Raw genomic sequence first — 21,983 nt, forward strand, 5'->3', positions numbered from 1 at the left:
AGGTTCGAAAACAAGGATTCTGGGGGACACTGGAGAGCCCTGGTGTAATTCACATTGTGTACCCGCAACTCATGTCTGCACGTCGGAGAGAATTACTGGACCTCCGGTAACTTTGTCCCCCGAACTCCTGCAAGCAAAAGGAATACATTTCTACACAAATATCCCACCTAAAACCTACACTCCCAAAGTTTTATGTCTCCGGAGCAAGGGGAACAGGTAAAGCCCCAAAACAATCATTTTTTACTTTGCATTGCATGGTACATTACATTGTCCCTGGCTTATGGTGCTACTTAGCTGCCAGGGACCCACAGTTTTCAGGGGTAACCAGTCAGGCATCACCTTTATTATGAAGACTGGCTGCCCCCTACCATCACAGTAGCCATGACTTATCTCCTGTAGCTAATCCGTGGGTACTATTCCATAGCACAACCAATGGACAAGCTTGTCTCCCCCAACATCCACCCTCTCATGCAATAACTTACTTGAGAGGTTTCCGAAGTTGTGGATTCACTCTGCCACAATGAATTTTGGGGCACAAGTTTCCGAGGCATGATGTGGATTGATAGATACAGGCTGCCAATAATGGCTAAGCATAGAAAACTCAACCCAAAATTCATTTTGGCATAGTGGCTGTAAAGGGACAGACCTGATAATAAAATGTTAAGCACCTTGCCCAATTAGACCTGCTCTAGCTATGCCACTAAATATATTGCAGGCTATTAGTGAAATTCAATAGAGCAGAATCAATTTTAAAGCTGACTAATATTAGGACTAATATTAGGACTCCATGAATACACTGCAAACATGGCCAGAATCCTTCAACTGACAAACACTACAACCTAACTTCATTAGGACAGAGACCTTATGATTTAAGCAACAACCCTGTACTTTACCTGGGAGATATTTATAAGCCACTAATAAAGCATCACTCAGAGTTCATATTTTTGAGATATCAATCATTACAATTTTTTCCAATATTGAGGAAAATTCAATAATGCAGCCAGGGGCTTCTAGTTGACTCTACTGGAACACAAACTGTATGCCTATGAGTGTGTGAAGGGGTTAATTCGTATCCCCAGCAAAGATAAGAACATCCTAGCTGTCAGGTCTGCTCTGGTTTTTAAATAAACTTATGATGGAGTAGGGTTTAAAAGGCAGGAAGTCACTGACTGTCAGGAGCAAGAGAGGAGGGTAACAGAGGATTGCCTGTGACACTGCTGGGATTCGCATTCAGCACCAACCAAACACCAGCCAGCAGGGACCAGGGTTCTTGCTCCCAGAGGTATTTACCTGGGAACAATGGGGACGCCAAACCCCACCACACAGACAAGCCTGCAAGGAAATAGGACAGGAGCAGACCTGAGGAACTTGCCTATAGAGACCGGAGCGTTCAAACCAATACTGACAGATAAGAACTTTATATTGTTCCCAGACATGTGCTATGTTGTTTTTAGACTGGTAACTGGCCTAGCTAGCCAGTTGGTTAGTTAGGGCCCTGTCCTGTGTAGTAAGTCTCCCAAAGATGGAATAGGCTTTATTTTTAATTTTTGTTTCGCTTAAAGGGACAGTGTAACAAATGTTATTTGTTTTCTTGTGTTGTAAACAAACCCCCGTTGGCTTGTTTATACACCAGTACAGCATGTGAATATTTTACTGATCTTGTCCACAGGCAGCTTCGACACAAAGTGGCACCTCCAGAATCAACTGAAAGGGGAAAAAGAAAAAAAGAGAGTGCATGAAGTACATTCTGCAAAGGATTAAAAAAATTACCACCAGTATCTCTAACCCAGCCTACTAAAAATGTTAGGGTGCAATATACTGCATATCAAAAAGGGAAAGTCATTTTTAAAACAACTACATTCCATATCTTCAGATATTCGATTCATGGCTAAAGCGTAACTTTTAGTGATGATAATGTATGTTACCTAGTGAGACGCCAAAAAAAGTATCAACAAACAAAAGTCCCAGCACACACTGTCTAAAAGAACAGGGGTACTATGAAAATGCCACTAGAAAATAAGGATTTAATATAAACACAAGATAATGCAGGGAGTAATGCAACACAAATGTTTCAGAATCCAAGAACAATAAAGTGGTGATTGGGGTAAACACAGTAGGGAAAAATGGAGGAAAAAACACAAAAAGAAAATGGGGGTCAACACAACAGGGGTAGGATAATAAGGGGGGCAACGTAACGTTTTGGGGGGATGCCCCTTTATCAAGCCCGTTCCCTCAGGTCTAAGAAGACCATAAGGTACTTCCCTTTTACCCTAGTACCCCAATATCCGGAGCAGACCTCAAAGACCCAAACAGAATGTCAATGGACCATTGGAGGCAGAGAGTTATCGTGTGGTCGTGTTACCTGTTGGTTTGAGCTTTGCTATTGCTCATTTATTTTGGTGTATTCAGGACTCGCTTTGCTTACTATTTGAGCTTTTCATTGACATTTTGTTTGGGTCTTTGAGGTCTGCTCCGGATATTGGAGTACTAGGGTAAAAGGGTAGTACCTTATGGTCTTCTTAGACCTGAGGGAACGAGCTTGAAAAAGGGGCATCCCCCAAAACATTACGTAGCCCCCCTTATTATCCTACCCCTGTTGTATTGACCCCCTTTTCTTTTTGTGTTTTTCCTCCCTTTTTCCCTACTGTGTTTACCCCAATCACCACTTTATTGTTGTTGGATTCTGAAACATTGGTGTTGCATTACTCCCTGCATTATCTTGTGCTTATATTAAATCCTTATTTTCTAGTGGCATTTTCATAGTACCCCTGTTCTTTTAGACAGTGTGTGCTGAGACTTTTGTTTGTTACTATTGGTTAGGGGTTTTGGGTCCTCCTAGTTCCGTTGGCACCCTGCGGTTTCATTGTTATATTTTCCAGAGAGTGCTGTCTACTCTATATATTTTGTCCAAAAAAAGTATGTTAATGCATCATAATTGCTTAAGTGACATTTGGTGCCAAGCACAGTAGTCGACCTAAAACTCTTTGTATTCAAACAGGTATGGAAAAGAAATCAACATGCGTGCATCAGCAGAGAATGAGTTTTTGCTATTGAAAAAGGTAACACTACAAACAATATAGAAAATAGTGTTTACAGGTAGAACAATCTAACATCAACAATTAAAATCTGTAGCCACATAAAATAAATAACTGAAACTCGAAAACAAATGCAAATCTTACACATGACATTTGGTATTACAAATAATGGAAGCTTTCATTTATCTTGTCTTTAACATTCTTGTAGGATGTGGATTCTACATATGTAATCAAGGTGGAGCTGGAAGTGAAATTGAATGAACTGTCTGATGAGATCAACTTCTTGAGAACTCTCTATGAAGCGGTAATCACTAATTTCATTTTAAAACATAATACAGGTCTCTTTACTTTCATATGAGAAAAGTATGATCCTTGTGCTGGGATGAGCAATACTGTAATCACCTCAGGCTGACAAAAATACATCTCTTCTTTAGCATTCAGAACAATAAAAAAAGACAGGAGACATGCTGTATGCTACAAATATCAATCACATATTATAACCAATCTGTAAATTGTACCTGGTATTAAAGCATTGATCCAATCAATTTAGTTGAATATCCAGTAATATTTAGCAAATAAAATTATCGATTGTGAGCACATTCACATGTCTTAGACATGTCTGCAACCCTGCTTTTCACCATTATCACCTAGCATACAGTGCTTCCACTGCAGTAAGGGATTCAGGTAAATGACATGCAAATGAGCACATAGTATTTTATATATATATAAATATATAAATATATATATATAGACAAAAAGAGAAAAAGAAAAGTATCCCACATAAAGCACTCAGGTATACAAAAAATATAACAACGTTTATTGAAAAAACACGTTATAAAAAACAATTCATAAAACAGTCTCAATGTCTCCCAATGTGGTCCAAAAACCACAAAAGACCTTGGTATGGTAAATACCAGATAGCAAATAATCAATATAGAGTACTCTGTATGAATAGTACACTAACCTCCGAGTGAAGTGGCAAACAATTTGCCTATCCCCTGTAAAACCGGCCAGTAATGTAGAGAGAGCAATAAGGCTAACTATTGCACATAATGAGCCCTTGGTGAGATAGTGTACACAAAAATACCAAGGGTCCTGCATAAACTGGATATACTAAAACCTGTCTGCAATATACATGAGTAATAACAGTATAAGCCCATGTGAAGACAGAAAAAAGTATTGTACAGAGATGCAACACACGCTCAATGGAGTCAGATGAAGCAGCCTAACTGAATCTCAGAAAGGCAGCAACAAACGCTGCTGTACATATGAAGTATAGTATAAATGCCTGCCAATAATCAGTGTGGTATATGGCAGATCAAATCATATGTAACATCAGATGTTAGCAGCAATAAGGATAGAGGCAGCCACAGAAAACTAGAAAGGAACTGGTCACAGAACAGTGGTAGTGAGGCAATACTTAGTCCAATATCATGCCAGCTGTATAAGTTCAAATGAGCCACAGTTCAGTCCGCTTCCAATACAAGCGCTACAGCCGCTGTCCAACCGCAGAGTTAATCCTGTGAGTGCAGGAGCATGAAGGAGGTGATATGAGAGTACACACAAGAAGAGACAAACCCCGACATACGTTTCGCCACCTCCTTTGTCTAGGGGCTTGATTAGGAGGTATGCGCCAGTAGTATTTAAGGTGTTCCCTTCGTGACATCATCCAATTAAAAATGGAGCACATTGAGCTTCAACAGCTGATTCAGGAGGATATTAGACCAATCACAGAATGTTATTGGATAGCATTGTGTGCAAACCTCCAAGCCAATTCCAGCCTGTATGTGACAGCATAGATGAATGTAATCACAGAAATGAAAATAGAGAACACACAGCAGTACACAAATCTAGCTTGCTATAGCCAGATGATGTTATGATGAACTAACTGTCTTTTGGCCACTGCTCAATACCAGAATAATATGATCCTGAGACCATATAACATTGGATATGAATGTCTCAAGATGAGCAGATGGAGATAGCTAAAGGCATAAAGGAAGATAAAAATGCTACAACCAACAAAAAGCTGGTATACAGCAGGGGATAAAAAAACCTAGTTAGAACATACATACCATGGGGAAATATAGGATATAAAGTAACCAAGAAGGAGGAGAAGCCTATAAGGTGAGGGTAACATTGTGGATCATAAAAACATTGTAAACTCCATGTATTCATTCATGCCATATGGCAGAAGGGTGCCATGTTTTATGATCCACCTGCATTCTCGTTGTAACAATGATTTCTCATTGTCTCCCCCCCCCTCTAATGTCTAGAAAAACATGGTCAAATGCAAAGACATTAAAAAAAATTTGGGTTTGAATCATGATTTAATTTGAAATGTCTTGTGACAGTGGTTATTTTTCCCCCTGCTGTTAGATCACGTTCAGTATTTTTAATATTTCTGGCGTGCTCCAAACCACGAAAATGCAGCTCACGTGTGGTCATGCCAATATAAATGGCATGACACGGAAATGTAAGATAATAAATTACTGCTTTTGATTTGCAGTTTAAAGCATTGCGTATTTCATATCTTGTTACACGCCTGGAGTAAAAAACTAATCAGTGGCACACATGTATTTGCAGGCTGATTTACAGGTAAAAAACTTGTTACGTATTTCTTTTGACAGAAAATTGAGGGGGCGACCGACACTATAATGGCTTCTAACCAATTGGTCTGATAAATTATCAGCTCTTCAGCTCACCATGGTGACAGACTCTCCCAGGACCTGATGTAAATCTGGGTCAGTAAGTAGTATATGCCAGTGTTTGAGAATGGCACGTCTGTATACAGACCAATTACTATCAAAAGTTGCAATAAATCTTATTGTTTTGTCTTTCTGATTGTATTCCTTCACCTTGGGGACCAAAAGAGAGGTATGTGATCTAGCCTTAATAATCTTCATACCTCTCTTAATTACCAATTGACTGTAACCTCGGTCCTCAAAGCGAGACTTCATCTCAAGGGCCCTTGTGTTAAAGGTTTTTTCACTAGAGCAATTTCTTTTTAATCTTAAAAATTCGCCAACTGGACCCCCTTAATCTGGTGGGCTGGATGAGCACTTGAGGCGTGGAGTATCGAGTTTGTTGCTGTTTCTTTACGGTAAATGTCTGTCCCGACACTCCCGTCCTCATTGATGTTAATTTTGAGATTCAAAATTACAATTGATTCTTGGCCCACTGTGCTAGACAGCTGGATGTTTAAAGTAGAAAAATGGAAAAAGTAAGATCGATGCGGCAACCACTCAAAAGGGACTGGGACTCACCAGAATAAATTAAAAACAGGAAAAATATATTAAACTACATGAAGGGAGCACTCAGGACAAACAAAAATGGAGAAACCCCCTCCCATGCATTTCGGGCATGGACTACCCTTTGTCAAGGAGTATTACGTTAGCAGTGGGAGGGAGCTATTTAAACCTCCCACAGGCTTATTAGTGGGTGTGAAACACCTGAACTAATTACGAAATCTAAAGTAACAATTGCAAAGGATAAAAACACACTACATAAAAATCATTGAAATGGATATCAATATAAAGATATAAAGATATAGATATATATGTAAATAGATATACTTTTAAAGAGAATATAATTATTTAAAGAATGAAATTCAGAGAAAGAGAACAAGATATATCCGCTCTAACAGTGAAAATTAATTACATCATAGATTAATAAATGTTAACAAATTGAAAGTCCTAACATCTACTATGTATAACACAGTTAGTGTTAATACACAATAGGTGAACAATTACATCATGGTTATTTTATATAGAAGTAATTGTGATGTTGATCTTTTGAATTCTCCATATATGAACATGTCAGTATAAATCAAATATACATAAACTAATTCATTTATATTATAGTCAATATATACATATTTATCATAGAGAACTACATTCCATATTATGAAATCCATTTAGATTCTCCTTTATATTGTATAAACATGAATTTAATAGCAAAATAAAAATGTAATATATGGGTATGAATGGTTATCTCAATTGATGAGAGAAACACCCAAATTACCAAAATAAAAAGAGAGGGGGGAGGGGAAGGGAAAGGGAGGGGGAGGGGGGAGAGAAGGGGGAGGGGGAGGAAAAGGGGGAGGGGGGTGGGTGGGGGAGGAGAGGGGGAGGAGAGGGGGGCAGAGAGGGGGGAGGAGAGGTGGAAATAAGGAAGGAAGGAAAATAGAAGAGGGAAGGAAAAGAAGGGGGAAAAAGGAAAGAAATGCAGGATACTAAAGTTGTAATTACAAAAAAGCTTTTAGATCCCATTCTGTATTAAGACCCTTTGGAATAATTGTATCATTAGTGAAAATCCAAAAAGCTTCTCTTTGATATACCATTTTGGAAATGTCTCCTCCACGTATATGTGGTTTGATACGTTCTAAGGCAATACATTTAACGTTTTTTAGACTGCCATGTTAGAGACTGGATGAGTGATATCCATATTTTTTATATGTCTCATGTGTTCAAGCATCCTTATTTTGAATGCTCTATTAGTAAGTCCGTGGTGATAGTGGTGTGTGAAGGTAAGGTTGAAAGTGTTAGTATTAAGGTAGGAAAAGAAATCATGTAAATCAGTGACGTGCCAGACCAGACAATGATGAGATCATCAATGTACCGGTGGTAAGTGACTGTGTGTTGTTGATAGGGGTTTCTATCTCCAAACATGTGGGTCTCCTCCCACCAACCCATGAACAGGTTGGGATAGGAAGGCGCAAATGATGACCCCATTGCAGTACCACGTGTCTGGAGATAGAAACCCCCATCAAACATAAAATAATTGTGGGTCAGAAGAAACCGGATGCCATCCAGCAGAAAGACAATCTGCGCGGGAGAAAGGGTGACATCTGATTCAAGGAGGTGCAGCAATAAGTCTGTAATGATGTGAAATAATGGTGTAAAGAGAAGTTACGTCTAAAGTGACCCAAAGAAACAGAGATGCCCAAGTGAAATTGATGTTTAAAGTATTCTGGTTGAGGTTCTCGATGAGCATCCCCAGGGTCTGGGGATGACCGTCCCAGATCATAAGGATGTCATCTATGAACCTCAACCAGATTAAGACATGCCGCACATCAGGATTAAGATCCTCCTGAAGGACCACCTCCCGCTCTCAAAACCCAAGAAAAAGGTTGGCATAGGAGGGTGTGCAGGTGGCACCCATTGCCGTTCCCCTGACCTGAAGATAAAATTGACATTTGAAAACAAAGTAATTGTGTGTTAACACAAAACTAAGTAGATCTAACGGCCACAGGGGGATTATTACAATCAAACAGAGTGAGGACCTAATATCAAAATTCCCTGTGGTCCCACCCTTTTTATATGCTGCCGAAGGTACATAAGGACATCTCCCGCCCACCAGGTAGACCCATTGTGTCTGGCATAGGCGGGTTGTGAGAGCCCATTTGCCGTTTTCTTGACCAATTTTTACGACCATTTGTCGAGACTCTGCCATCTCACACTGCTGATGTGCTCCTGAGGGTGGATCAGCTTGCCCTGGAAAGGGGGGCCATACTGGCAACATGTGACGTTGAATCACTTTACACCTGTATCCATCACATTGATGGCCTATGGGCAGTGCAGTTCTTACTGTCCAGTGGCAATCTGTCATCAGAGTTGGTAGAGTTTCTGTTAGATCAACTTAGATTTGTGTTAACACACAATTACTTTGTTTTCAAATGTAAATTTTATCTTCAGGTCAGGGGAACGGCAATGGATGCCACCTGCGCACCCTCCTATGCCACCCTTTTTCTGGGGTTCTGGGAGCGGGAGGTGGTCCTTCAGGAGGATCTTAATCCTGATGTGTGGCATGTATTGATCTGGTTGAGGTTCATCGATGACATCCTTATCATCTGGGATGGTCATCCCCGAGCCCTGGGGATGTTCATGGAGAACCTCAACCAGAATACTTTAAATATCTGGCTGTCTAGCACAGTGAGCCAAGAATCAATTGTAATTTTGGATCTCAAAATTAACATCAATGAGGACGGGGGTGGCGGGACAGACATTTACCGTAAAGAAACAGCAACACACTCGATACTCCATGCCTCAAGTGCTCATCCAGCCCACCAGATTAAGGTGGAGCCAGTTGGTGAATTTTTAAGATTAAAGAGATATTGCTCTAGTGAAAAAACGTTTAACACTAGTGCCCTTGAGATGAAGTCTCGCTTTGAGGACCGAGGTTACAGTAAATCGGTAATTAAGAGAGGTATGAAGATTATTAAGGCTAGATCACGTACCTCTCTTTTGGTCCCCAAGGGGAAGGAATACAATCAGAAAGACAAAACAATAAGATTTATTGCAACTTTTGATAGCAATTGGTCTGTATACAGACGTGCCATTCTTAAACACTAGCATATACTACTTACTGACCCAGATTTACATCAGGTCCTGTGAAAGTCTGTCACCATGGTGAGCCGAAGAGCTCCCAATTTATCGGACCAATTGGTTAGAAGCCATTATAGTGTCGGTCGCCCCCTCAATTTTCTTGTGTCTCAGCGCGCCTCAGCGAGCAAGAGGGAGCATGGACTCAGCCTTATGTATCATGTGTTCAGAATATCCACAGTGCTATTCATATGCTTCTTTAAGCAAGTATGTCTTAAGGTGGGTCTTAAAGGTGGATAGAGAGGGGGCTAGTCGGGTACTGAGGAGAAGGGCATTCCAGAGGTGTGGGGCAGTCAGTGAAAAAGGTTTAAGGCAGGAGAGGGCTTTAGATACAAAGGGGGTAGAAAGAAGACATCCTTGAGAAGAACGCAAGAGTCTGGATGTGCATAACGAGAAATTAGGGCTGAGATGTAAGGAGGGGCAGAAGAGTGTAAAGCTTTAAAAGTGAGGAGAAGAATGGAGTGTGAGATGCGGGATTTGATCGGAAGCCAGGAGAGGGATTTCATGAGGGGAGATGCTGAGACAGATCTAGGAAAGAGTAGAGTGATTCTGGCAGCAGCATTTAGGATAGATTGTAGGGGAGACAGGTGAGAGGCAGGAAGGCCAGACAGCAGGAGGTTACAGTAATCAAGACGGGAGAGAATGAGGGCTTGAGTCAGCGTTTTAGCAGTCGAGCAACAGAGGAAAGGGCGTCTCTTTGTTATATTGCGGAGGAAAAAGCGACAAGTTTTAGAAATGTTTTGAAAGGGAGGGGCGAATGTGAGAGAGGAGTCGAGTGTGACCCCTAGGCAGTGTGCTTGGGCTACTGGGTAAATGATCATAGCTCCAACAGTAATGTGGAATGAGGTAGTATGGCCAGGTTTGGGAGGAAGTATGAGGAGCTCTGTTTTAGCCATGTTGAGTTTAAGGCGGCGGAGGGCCATCCAGGATGATATAGCAGAGAGACATTCAGAAACTTTGGTTTGTACAGCAGGTGTAAGGTCGGATGTTGAAAAGTATATTTGTGTGTCGTCAGCATAGAGGTGATAATTAAACCCAAAAGATGTTATTAGGTCACCTAGAGAGAGTGTATACAGAGAAAAGAGAAGGGGACCCAGGACAGAGCCCTGGGGTACCCCCACAGAGAGATCAATAGAGGAGGTGGAGGTGTTAGCAGAAGAGACACTGAAAGTACGATGGGAGAGGTAGGATGAGATCCAGGATAGAGCTTTGTTCCGAATACCAAGAGTATGGAGAATGTGAAGGAGAAGAGAGTTGTCCATGATGTCAAATGCTGCAGAGTGGTTGAGTAATATGAGCAGAGTGTAATGACCTGTCTTTGGCAGCATGGAGGTCGTCAGTTATTTTTATGAGGGCTGTTTCCGTGGAGTGAGCAGTGCGGAAGCCAGATTGTAGAGGGTCTAGGAGAGAATAGGTGTTGAGAAAATGGAGCAAGTGAGAGAATACAAGACGTTCAAGGAGTTTAGAGGCAAAAGGCAGGAGGGAGACAGGTCGATAGTTAGAAAGACAGGTAGGGTCAAGCTTGCTGTTTTTGAGCAATGGTATGACTGTTGCATGTTTGATGGAGGATGGAAAGGTTCCAGAGCAGAGGGAGGAATTCAAAATGTGTGTGAGCGTAGGGATTATAGAAGGAGCAAGAGGTTTTAGGAGATGGGAGGGAATGGGGTCAAGAGGGCAAGTGGTAGAGGGAGAAGAGGCGATCAACAGCGACACATCCTCCTCTGAGACAGTGGAAAAAGAGTCAAGAAAGGCAGGAGGAGAGTTAGGAAGAGGTGTAGGATGGGAGGAAGAAACAGAGGGGATGTTCTGCCGTATGGATTCCACCTTTTCCTTAAAATAGTCAGCAAAGTCTTGAGCGGAGATGGAGGAAGGAGAGGCAGCTGAGGGTGGTTTGAGTAGAGTATCAAAGACAGAGAACAGTCGGCGTGGGTTAGACTTGTGCATGTTGATTAGTGAAGAAAAGTAGGCTTGTTTAGCTTGCGAGAGGGCAAAGTTGAAACAAGATAGCATAAATTTGTAGTGAAAGAAGTCTGCGAGAGTGTGAGACTTCCTCCAGAGGCGTTCAGAGGAATGAGTGGAGGAACGCAGCAAGCGCGGGTGGAAATTTAGCCAGGGTCTAGGGTTAGAAGGGCAAGGGCGGCAGAGAGAAAGTGGGGCATGTAGATCAAGAGACGAGGACAAGACAGAGTTATAGCTCCTGACCAGGTTGTCAGGGTCTGTAGCAGAGCTGAGAGAGGAGAGGGAGAAGCGTAAAGTGGACTCAAAGTCAGGTAAGTGAATAGAGCGCAGGTTTCTGCAGAACCAGGGGGTAGATGGAGGTGGAGAAGGGGAGAAGCGAGATAGAGAGAATGAGATGAGATGATGGTCAGAGAGAGGAAAAGGGGAAATGGAGAAATCGGAGAGAGAGAAGTTTTTAGTGAAAACCAGGTCTAAGTAGAGGCCATCCTTGTGGGTGCTGGCTGCAGTCCACTGTTGAAGGCCAAAAGAAGAGGTTAGAGAAAGAAAGTGGGAAGCCCAGGTGGGAGAGGGGTCATCAATGTGGCAATTGATGTCACCAAGGAGAAGAACAAGGGAGTCTGAGGAGAGAAAGAAAGAGAGCCAGGATTCAAAGTGTGAGAGAAAGGCTGAAGGGGGATGAGTAGAGGTAGGTGGGCGATAGATGACCGCCACATGGACAGGGAGAGGAGAGAAAATCTGGACCGTGTGAGCCTCCAAGGAGGGAAAAGCAAGAGATGGAGGAATAGGAAGGGTTCGGTAACGGCAGAGAGAGGAGAGCAGGACCCCCACGCCTCCACCCTTGCCATCAGTGCGTGGAGTGTGGGAGAAGGAAAGGCCACCATAGGAGAGGGCAGCTTCCAGAGCAGTGTCAGACTGAGTGAGCCAGGTCTCAGTTATAACAAATAGGAGCAGAGAGTGAGAGATAAAAAAGTAATGTACAGAGAGGAACTTGTTAGAAAGGGAGTGAGCATTCCAAAGGGCACAGGAGAAAGGGAAAGAAGAGGGAGGGTGGCAGGGGATGGGTATGAGGTTGGAGGGGTTGACACCAGAAGGAGTAGAGGTTGCAATTGGCAGGCGAGGACGAGCGCATGTAGGAATAAGGCAGGGACCAGGATTGGGAGAGATATCCCCAGAAGCAAGGAGGAGAAGCATGGATAGAAATAGGATGTGTGAGGATGATTTGTAGGGGTGTTTTTTAGTGCAGGGGATATAGCTGTGTGGTGTCAGAGGACACAGGTAAGAAAGGAGTTCATGTGAGCTGAGAAATATGGAAGGATGGAGAGATGGAGATATATGAATAGAGTTAGAGACATAATGAGGCTGGTAAAAAGAAGTGCATAATTTGAGAAGAAGTGAAGTCACAGCAAATACAAATGGTAAAGGCAGCATCACAGCAGTAATGATGCAGTCTGGTATAGATGACATCCTCCTTTCCAGCGTAGTTCAAATGCAGGAATCAGTGTCCACTTCTTCTTCACTTCTTATGACTTGAATAGTCTTGCCACTTATAATGGGCCACTTTGAATATGGGCTGCAGGCTGTCATTTCTGTGATTAATAATCTTTGCTGTCACATACAGGCTGGCATTGGCTTGGAAGTTTGCACACAACACTATCCCATAACATACTGTGATTGGTCTAATATCCTCCTGAATCAGCTGTTGAAGCTCAACGCGCTCCATTTTTAATTAGATGATGTCACAGAGGGAACGCCTTAAATGCTACTGTGCATACCTCCTAATCAAGCCCCTAGACAAAGCAGTGGCGAAACGTACATCAGGGTTTGTCTCTTCTTGTGTATACTCTCATATCACCTCCTCCCTGCACCTGCACTCACCGGATTGACTCTGCGTTTGGACGGCTACTGTGGCGCTTGTATTTGAAGCGAACTGAACTGTGGCTATTTTGAACATACAGCTGGCATGATATTGGACTACAGGTGCACTGACAGGTATTCTAAAACTTATCTGGGGCAATCACAAGACTCGGGTACATGCTGGGTACATGCTGCAACATTTCAGTGACATTTCTGCAGACAGACTAATGGCCCATCGGATTAACACAGCGGGGGTCCCTGGCAGTCCCATTCAAACTGAATGGGACTGCCAGGGACCCCTGCTGTGTTAATACGATGGGCCATTAGTCTGTCTGCAGAAATGTCACTGAAATGTTGCAGCATGTACCCAGCATGTACCCGAGTCTTGTGATTGCCCCAGATAAGTTTTAGAATACCTGTCAGTGCACCTGTAGTCCAATATCATGCCAGCTGTATGTTCAAAATAGCCACAGTTCAGTCCGCTTCAAATACAAGCGCCACAGTAGCCGTCCAAACGCAGAGTCAATCCGGTGAGTGCAGGTGCAGGGAGGAGGTGATATGAAACTGAATGGGACTGCCAGGGACCCCTGCTGTGTTAATACGATGGGCCATTAGTCTTTCTGCAGAAATGTCACTGAAATGTGCAGCATGTACCCAGCATGTACAGTACCTGAATCATGTTGGTGATTGCCCCAGATTTTCCAAGGCAAGTTTTAGAACAAAGGCTGGTGCAGCAGTAAGTATTGCCTCACTACCACTGTTCTGTGACCAGTTCCTTTCTAGTTCTCTGTGGCTGTCTCTGTTCTTATTGCTGCTAACATCTGATGTTACATATGATTTTATCTGCCATATACCACACTCATTATTGGCAGGCATTTATACTATGCTTCTTATGTACAGCAGCGTTTGTTGCTGCCTTTCTGAGCTTCAGTTTGGCTGCTGCATCTGACTCCATTGAGCGTGTGTTGCATCTCTGCACAATACTTTTTTTCTGTCTTCACATGGGCTTATACTGTTATTACTCATGTATATTGCAGACAGGTTTTAGTATATCCAGTTTATGCAGGACCCTTGGTATTTTTGTGTACAGTATCTCAACTAGGGCTCATTATGTGCAATAGTTAGCCTTATAGCACTCTCTACATTACTGGCCGGTTTTACAGGGGATAGGCAAATTGTTTGCCTCGTCACTCTGAGGTTAGTGTACTATTATTCATACAGAGTACTCTATATTGATAATTTGCTATCTGGCATTTACCATACCAAGGTTTTTTGTGGTTTTTGGACCACATTGGGAGGCATTGAGACGGTTTTATGAATTGTTTTTTGTGACGTGTTTTTTCAATAAACGTTGTTATATTTTTTGTATACCTGAGGGCTTTTTGTGGGATACTTTTCTTTTTCTCTTTTTGTCAATATCTTACATTATCCCCAGCACCATCAGTACTTTATAACTTTAAAGGATAACATACTGATTTAGGCTTTTGTTTATTTAGGTCAGTTGCAGGCTTTCTGTGTTGTGTGTATATATATATATATATATATATATATATATACAGTGGTTGACAAATCACCAAAAAATCTACTCGCCACACAAAAAAATCTACTTGCCACCTAGTACCAAACGTGTGCTTCTTGGGCCAATATTTACTCGCCCGGGGGTTAAATCCACTCGCCCGGGGCGAGCAAATGTATAGGTTTGTCGAACACTGTATATATATATATATATATATATATATATATATATATATATATAAAATATAAATATAACAAAAGGAGAGAAGCGCCAGCTCCATAGCATAGTACTGTAAAATAGGAAATATTTATTTAAACATGGAGTAGTCAGCAGGATTTATACTCACATGGTGGGTAAAAAACAGAATCGGTTGAGACAATCTGTGACAGCAGATGGACGCCGGTATTTGGACAGACAGACAGGTAGCCAGGAACATGGGGTCAAATCAACCAGATGATGGAGGTAGTGAATAATCAATGGTGAGTCTCTCACAGTCACCCGAGTAACCTATCAATGGAACCAGTCCCAGCTGTACCACAATATTTATCCCACTAATCCCACTAATCAAGGATGAGAAAGTCACTTACTGTGCCGAAACACGTAGGACATGTGACATCATCACGCAGTGACGCACGGACGACGGACGGGGCTTTCGTTCAGCACTGGGGCTAGAACACATTTCCAGGAAGCACCACACATCCCGGTTACCCCTCTCCACTCTTCGTGGTGCCACCATCACTCGTGGCTGACTGAGTACAACCTCTACCATTTGGCACTTGTGGCATACCCGGTTGAGGAGGTAACTTCTGGCATTAGGGGCACAGCATATAGTGTGATATACAGCCAGTGGGATTAGTGTTGTGGTACAGCTGGGACTGGTTCCATTGATAGGTTACTCTGGTGACTGTGAGAGACTCACTATTCACTACCTCCATCATCTGGTTGATTTGACCCCATGTTCCTGGCTACCTGTCTGTCTGTCCAAATACCGGCGTCCATCTGCAGTAACAGATTGTCTCAACCGATTCTGTTTTTTACCCACCATGTGAGTATAAATCCTGCTGACTACTCCATGTTTAAATAAATATTTCCTATTTTACAGTATTATGCTATGGAGCTGGCGCATCTCTTCTTTTGTTTTTTGTAGGTGTTGTGATCAGGCAAGATCACAGAAAGAAGCTTATCCTCTTCCATACAGTCTGTTCTCTGAACTGGACTATCCATCTGTTTCATTCCCATGATTGGTTTGATTATATCATTATTGTTGTTTCCAGATTGCACTTTTTTACATTCAGTTCATTCACTTTATCACAACACATCAGTCACATTACATATTCACATTCACACTCATCAGCGCTACTCTTTGTTTGTGTTAATATATATATCTATATCTATATACAGCTAAACCCCATTATAACGCGCCTCGCTATACCGCGATTCGGTTATAACGCGGTTTTCCCGTGGCTCCCGTTTTTAAAAAAAAAAAAAAAAAATTTTTTACATTTTTAAAAAAAATTTTTTTTTTTTTTTGCACACTGCACACACTGCACACACTGCACACACTCACTGCACACACACTGCTCATTGCTTACACTGCACACACTCACACACACTTACACACACTCACAGACCCTCACACACTCACACACTCACACACACACAGCAGGCTAAAATTGATTCATACAATTCTAGCAGTTCCCATTTACTGAATAGCAAACTCCCATTTATAGTTATTCCTACATCTATAGCACACTCCCTTTCAATAATTTGTTTATACACCTATTGCAGGCATCCAGCAACTTTATTCATTCATACGCCTGTAACAGGCTTTGATTCATTTTCTCTCACACCTGTAAATGGCTCCCAATTAATGTTTACACCTACACTGTATAGCAAACGTCCACGTATTCATCTATAGCAGTTTTTACTGTATTGATTTATTCTGCCTTTGTAGGGTTACCTTATGCTTTAGTGTCTGTTCAAACAAGAATACTGAACACACAGGCAGAATTGTGATGTGGAAGTGTGTGTGGCAGCCTGTCATATCAGAGAATTGCAGACCAGTTTGTAGTTACAAAGGTCCAGGGCACATGACACTCAGATGTTGCACAGCTATCAGGTAATCTGTAATTGTATTGCTGTACTAATGTACAAAATAACACGAACAGGATATAACAATCAGAGTGCCTCACTGCACTGAAAATTAAGTATTATAGGGAATGTGGTCACAATCTGAAATTGTTTGGCTACCACCTCAAAGTGGGGTTACACAACATGGACAGCCCACACCAGTCATTCAATATGATTGCCACATGGTTTAAATGTCACTCACTACTGTACTTAAGGCAGTTTGTTATTTCCAGCATGAATAGCACCCTGATCAGAAGACATTTGTTAATTGCTGACAATTATAAAAAGCACAACAGGATACTGCATGATGCAATGACAACATGCCACAGTCACAAGACTGCAAGACGCAAAGACAATACACAACCATACATGCACATAGCACTGCATGATTTAACAGCAGAACACACGACACAATAACAGACAAAACGACACATGGCACTGCGTACACAATCACTCCACACTGTTTGAGACAAACACACACAGTGGTTGGCATTACCCGCAGCATTGTGGTGCAGGATGGTGGGAGGCATGGTGCAGACTATAGTTCGGCACACAGGGGGTAGGAGATGATCAACAAGGCTCAGCACAGAGCAGCGGTGCAGGAACAGCGTGTCAGATCCCTGCTCTCACCGGACACATGGCTCATACAGCTGGTGCAGACCGGAACTGCTTCATGTGCGAAATGTCTGACTTACTAATACTGAGCATGCGCAGTTGTTTTAAAAGTGCACGACATAGCCACTGCATCATGGAGGCCCGCGGTGACAGGGGGAAGCGGGGACCGGAGGGACATCCCTGCTCCCATCTCCTGCCCCGCGGCCTGTCCCGCGGTGACAGGGGGAAGCGGGGACCGGAGGGACATCCCCGCTCCCATCTCCTGCCCCGCGGGCTGTCCCGCGGTGACAGGGGGAAGCGGGGAGCGGAGGGACATGCCCGCTCCCATCTCCTGTCCCGCGGGATGAATATGCGCTAAAGCGCGGCGGCCATTTTTTTTCCGCGACCCCGTTAGTAACGCGGTGGTCTCGGGGTGGACCCCGAGACCCGCGTTATAACGGGGTTTAGCTGTATATATATATCTATATCTATATATATATATATATCTATATATATATATATATATATCTATATATATATATATATATATATATATATAGATATATATATATATATATACATACAGTATATATATATAAATATATATATATACAGTATATATATATATATATATATATATATATATATATATATATATATACACAGTATATATATAATAAAAATGAATTTAATAGATTGTACAGTACATTATCCTTGACAGTAATATTAATATCTATGAAGCAGATGGTACTACTAACTCTAAATATCTGTATTAATGTCCTGCTTTTACCACTATTCTTTCCTTTAGTATCTCTGTTAAATATAAGAAATGTTGTTCATACCATTATAACACTACATGTGCAGCCATTCCACATATTACCTACCGAAGTAAGCAAATCATAAACTGCAATTCTCTTAGTGCACTAATGATTCTAATTACTCTAACATTATTTCAAGACCAAACCTCATTGATACTTGCCATTATTTTGAAATTCTGACCCAAATACATAAAGTAATCTGTAGCCACGCGTCCTAAGACCTTTGGTTGTGGCCGTCTTGCCATGACCAATTGATCGCCTGTGTTTAGCCGCAAGTGACCTTGCCACAGCAAAACATAGTCGCCAGCCACTTCACCGCCAATGTAAGTCCCTAACCTTAACCCTTACCTTAAAAGCCTCTAATATTAACCCCTATTAGTAATGCTTAACCCCTTAAACTAAAACCCCTTACCCTAACCTCCAAAACCCCTAAAGTTAACCCTAAAAGGTATTTTATCATAGAAGTGGACAGCAGCAGAGGGTTCTTCTGTGGCCAAACGCTGGCGGGGACTTGGGAGGAGGCCACCGTGACCAAATATCCCATTCCAGTAGCCTTGTGGTATCCATTTCCCATAATGCTCTTTATAGGATTGGATCTCATGTTATTCTTTTCCCCAGAAGGACATAAAATAAATGATCAGGGAAATGTATTTTCTATTATGGCCCATATTTACTAAGCTATACTATTCCATAAGACACCTTGGGATGCTGTAACACCCTGTATGGCCCATTCAAGTAAAGGGCTTTAAGGTGTCTTATGGCAGAGCACCACTTAATAAATATACCTTATTTTCTCAGTGTAGTTCTGACAGCTAGTATAAACATTGTAGAGGTTGCATTTGGCATAAAGGCCTCATGTCTAACTTTCAGGAACTCGCAGAGGTTAAACATCAGATAACTGACACTTCGGTCATCCTCTCAATGGATAACAACCGATCACTGAACCTGGACAGCATTGTTGAAGAAGTTAAAGCACTATATGAGGACATCACAAAGAGGGGAAGAGCTGAGGCAGAAGCTGCATACCGAAACAAAGTAAGACAAAATCCTCACTCACAGTATTGACTCCCATACTGCATTAACACAAAAACAAGTGACTGGTTTGGAAGCAGCAATGTTTTTCCATAAAATTCAAGAAAAGTAGGTGGAGAATATGCACTGATCTTGTGAAACAAGAACCTGCTAAGCTTTGGACTTCGTAACAATTATTAGAATATGACAACTTTTAACTCCCCACTCTTTAGGACAGGGGTGCGCAAACTGGGGGGGGGGGGGGGGTGCCATATTTTTTTGGGGGTGAGGCGGTAACAGAGGCTCCACACACTTCCCCAAAGCGTTTAAATGAAATGCTGGTGGACCGCGTGAGGCCTCTAGCGGCAAATGACGCCACAGGGTGACGTCACATGACCCTGCAGCATCATTTGACGCTTAATACAAGGTAAGGGGGGGAGTTAGCAGTGGGGGAGATCAGGCAGGGGGGCGCAGGTCAAAATGTTTGCACACCCCTGCTTTAGGGGATATAGTACATACTGTATCAAATTCAAGATAGCACTATATGCTCCATTAAATGGAGAAAATATTGTTATTTGTGTCGTTTTACATCACAGGCATGTAACATGTATTTGAATTTCTCACACCCGATACTGATATGAAAAACAAAGCGGCTCATGTCACTTCAGGCCTGTCTCACCTAAAGTGTCAGTGAAGAGAAGAAAAGTGAATATGGTGCTCTTAATAGGAAGTGTTATATACAATTAAATGTGATATATACACAATAATGGTGCTCTTAGAAATAAGTAAAAATGAATAATAAACAAAATGCAGTTCAAAAAAACCCTTTGGAGGACGGTCCAGGATCCTCCTCTGTGAAGTGCTAGACGGTGAAGTTGTGGAGCGCAGATGTCACCAAAGAATAAAAACATAAAAAACACCAAATAGTGCAGATGGTCTGGAATTGGGGATTGTAAATGCTAGAGATGGTCTTTGAGATAGACAATCACATTTCAAAATATTGAATAAAGCAGTTCCAAAGACTCAGTTTGGTACGCTGATACTGGATTAGATGTGGGTTGATCAGCTTAGGTCTGGGTGGTCTGGTCACAGGTCCGCAATGACATGAAGCTCTCAGATGAAATAAATGGGACACACCATAGTGCAATCTATACGAAACTCTCAAATTTATAGCATAAAATGTAAAAAACACACTTAATTATTTGTAGAACTACAAATGTGATCAGAATCTCTGATCTCTGCTGCCCAGCACAATCCTTTGTGATCTGGCGTCTCTCCATCTGCGACACTTCCGGTCTCCCAGTTTCATCACTTCTGGGAAATGGAGGACAAGGCAGTGATGGAATGCATACATTGAGTCACCCAGACAAGCACTGATTGTCATCAGCAGGCAGCAATTGCGGCCATGGCAACTCTATGCATTTCGCATGGATTCGACTTCGTCAGGAGTCATTGATGACTCCTAACGAAGCCCAATCCGTGATAAGCGTGTTGAGTCGCCATGGCTGCCTGCCTGCTGACAATCAGTGCCTGTCCATGTGATCCCGTGTATGTGTTCCATTGCCGCCTTGTCCTCCATTCGCCGGAAGTGACGAAACCAGAAGACCGGAAGTGCCGCAGATGGAGAGACGCCAGATCACAATGGATTGTGCTGGGCAGCAGATATCAAAGATTCTGATCATGTCTTTAGTTCTACATGCCACTACTGTTACAAATTATCCCTCTTCATCTCTGTTCATATAAATGAGAGTAAAGTTATGCACCCTTTAGAGGATCTAGGTCTAAGTTTCTTTTACTCTGCCTCTCTACTGTTCCCTCTTATTCTCTATCTCATTTCCTCTCTATATACTGTATACAGTATATAGAGTACATGTTCATCAACTTTCTGAATGTTTTGCCAGCAGGCTTTTATACAGTTGTAACCGACATAATTACAAGAAGCATATAACTTATTGTAAGTCCCTATAGCACAAAAGGCAATAAGGGTCATATTTGCATACTTGTCAGCATTTCAAAACTTTTATTAAAAGGAGATTTTGTTGGGAAAATCAGGAACCTCTTTTATTGACGTATCAGTACAAGAGAACTTATTCAGGAAGAAAGAAAAAAAAAGATACATTTTCTATCAAATTATTCATAAACAGAAAGAGTAGGCTGATTCTGTATAATCTCTCTCTCTCTCTCTCTCTCTCTCTCTCTCTCTCTCTCTCTCTCTCTCTCTCTCTCTCTCTCTCTCTCTCTCTATATATATATATATAAAACTGAAATCTTGATTGGTCTGTCGGTCGGTCCGCCCACCCTCCCACGGCTCTCATTTGCTGGAGAGTCTCGCCCCCCCCATGTGTCCCGCCCCCCCACGGCTCTCATTGGCCGGTGCGCTCTAACCCAGGGCTCCCCAACCCCCAGGCACACTGCTGCTGCCTGAGGTGAGGAAATGCTCCCGGGTGGTGGTGGTGTCGGCTGTTGCTACTGGGGGGGAGGCTTAACTGAGACTGTGAGTTTTTGCCCACCCAGCTCCGTTTTTGCCCCCCTCCCCAGCCCCGTTTTTGCCCCCCAGCTCCGTTGTTGCCCCCCCCAGCTCCGTTTTTGCCCCCCCCCCAGCTCCGTTTTGCCCCCTCCCCAACACACACACAGTGACACATACACACACAGTGACACACACACACACAGTGACACACACACACAC

General features: G+C 42.4%; 1 protein-coding gene across 1 annotated transcript in view; it reads left to right on the forward strand.

Annotated features, from left to right (window-relative positions):
* Positions 1–21,983, forward strand: part of LOC142490061 (keratin, type II cytoskeletal cochleal-like) — a 54,494-nt gene that overhangs the window by 16,482 nt on the left and 16,029 nt on the right. Inside the window, exons 3-5 of the mRNA XM_075591854.1 lie at positions 2,999–3,059; positions 3,244–3,339; positions 19,157–19,321. Coding sequence (XP_075447969.1) covers positions 2,999–3,059; positions 3,244–3,339; positions 19,157–19,321 — 322 coding nt within the window. The remainder of the gene's footprint in view (positions 1–2,998; positions 3,060–3,243; positions 3,340–19,156; positions 19,322–21,983) is intronic.

Source organism: Ascaphus truei, chromosome 3, assembly GCF_040206685.1.
Source record: "Ascaphus truei isolate aAscTru1 chromosome 3, aAscTru1.hap1, whole genome shotgun sequence".
NCBI classification, from domain to species: domain Eukaryota; kingdom Metazoa; phylum Chordata; class Amphibia; order Anura; family Ascaphidae; genus Ascaphus; species Ascaphus truei.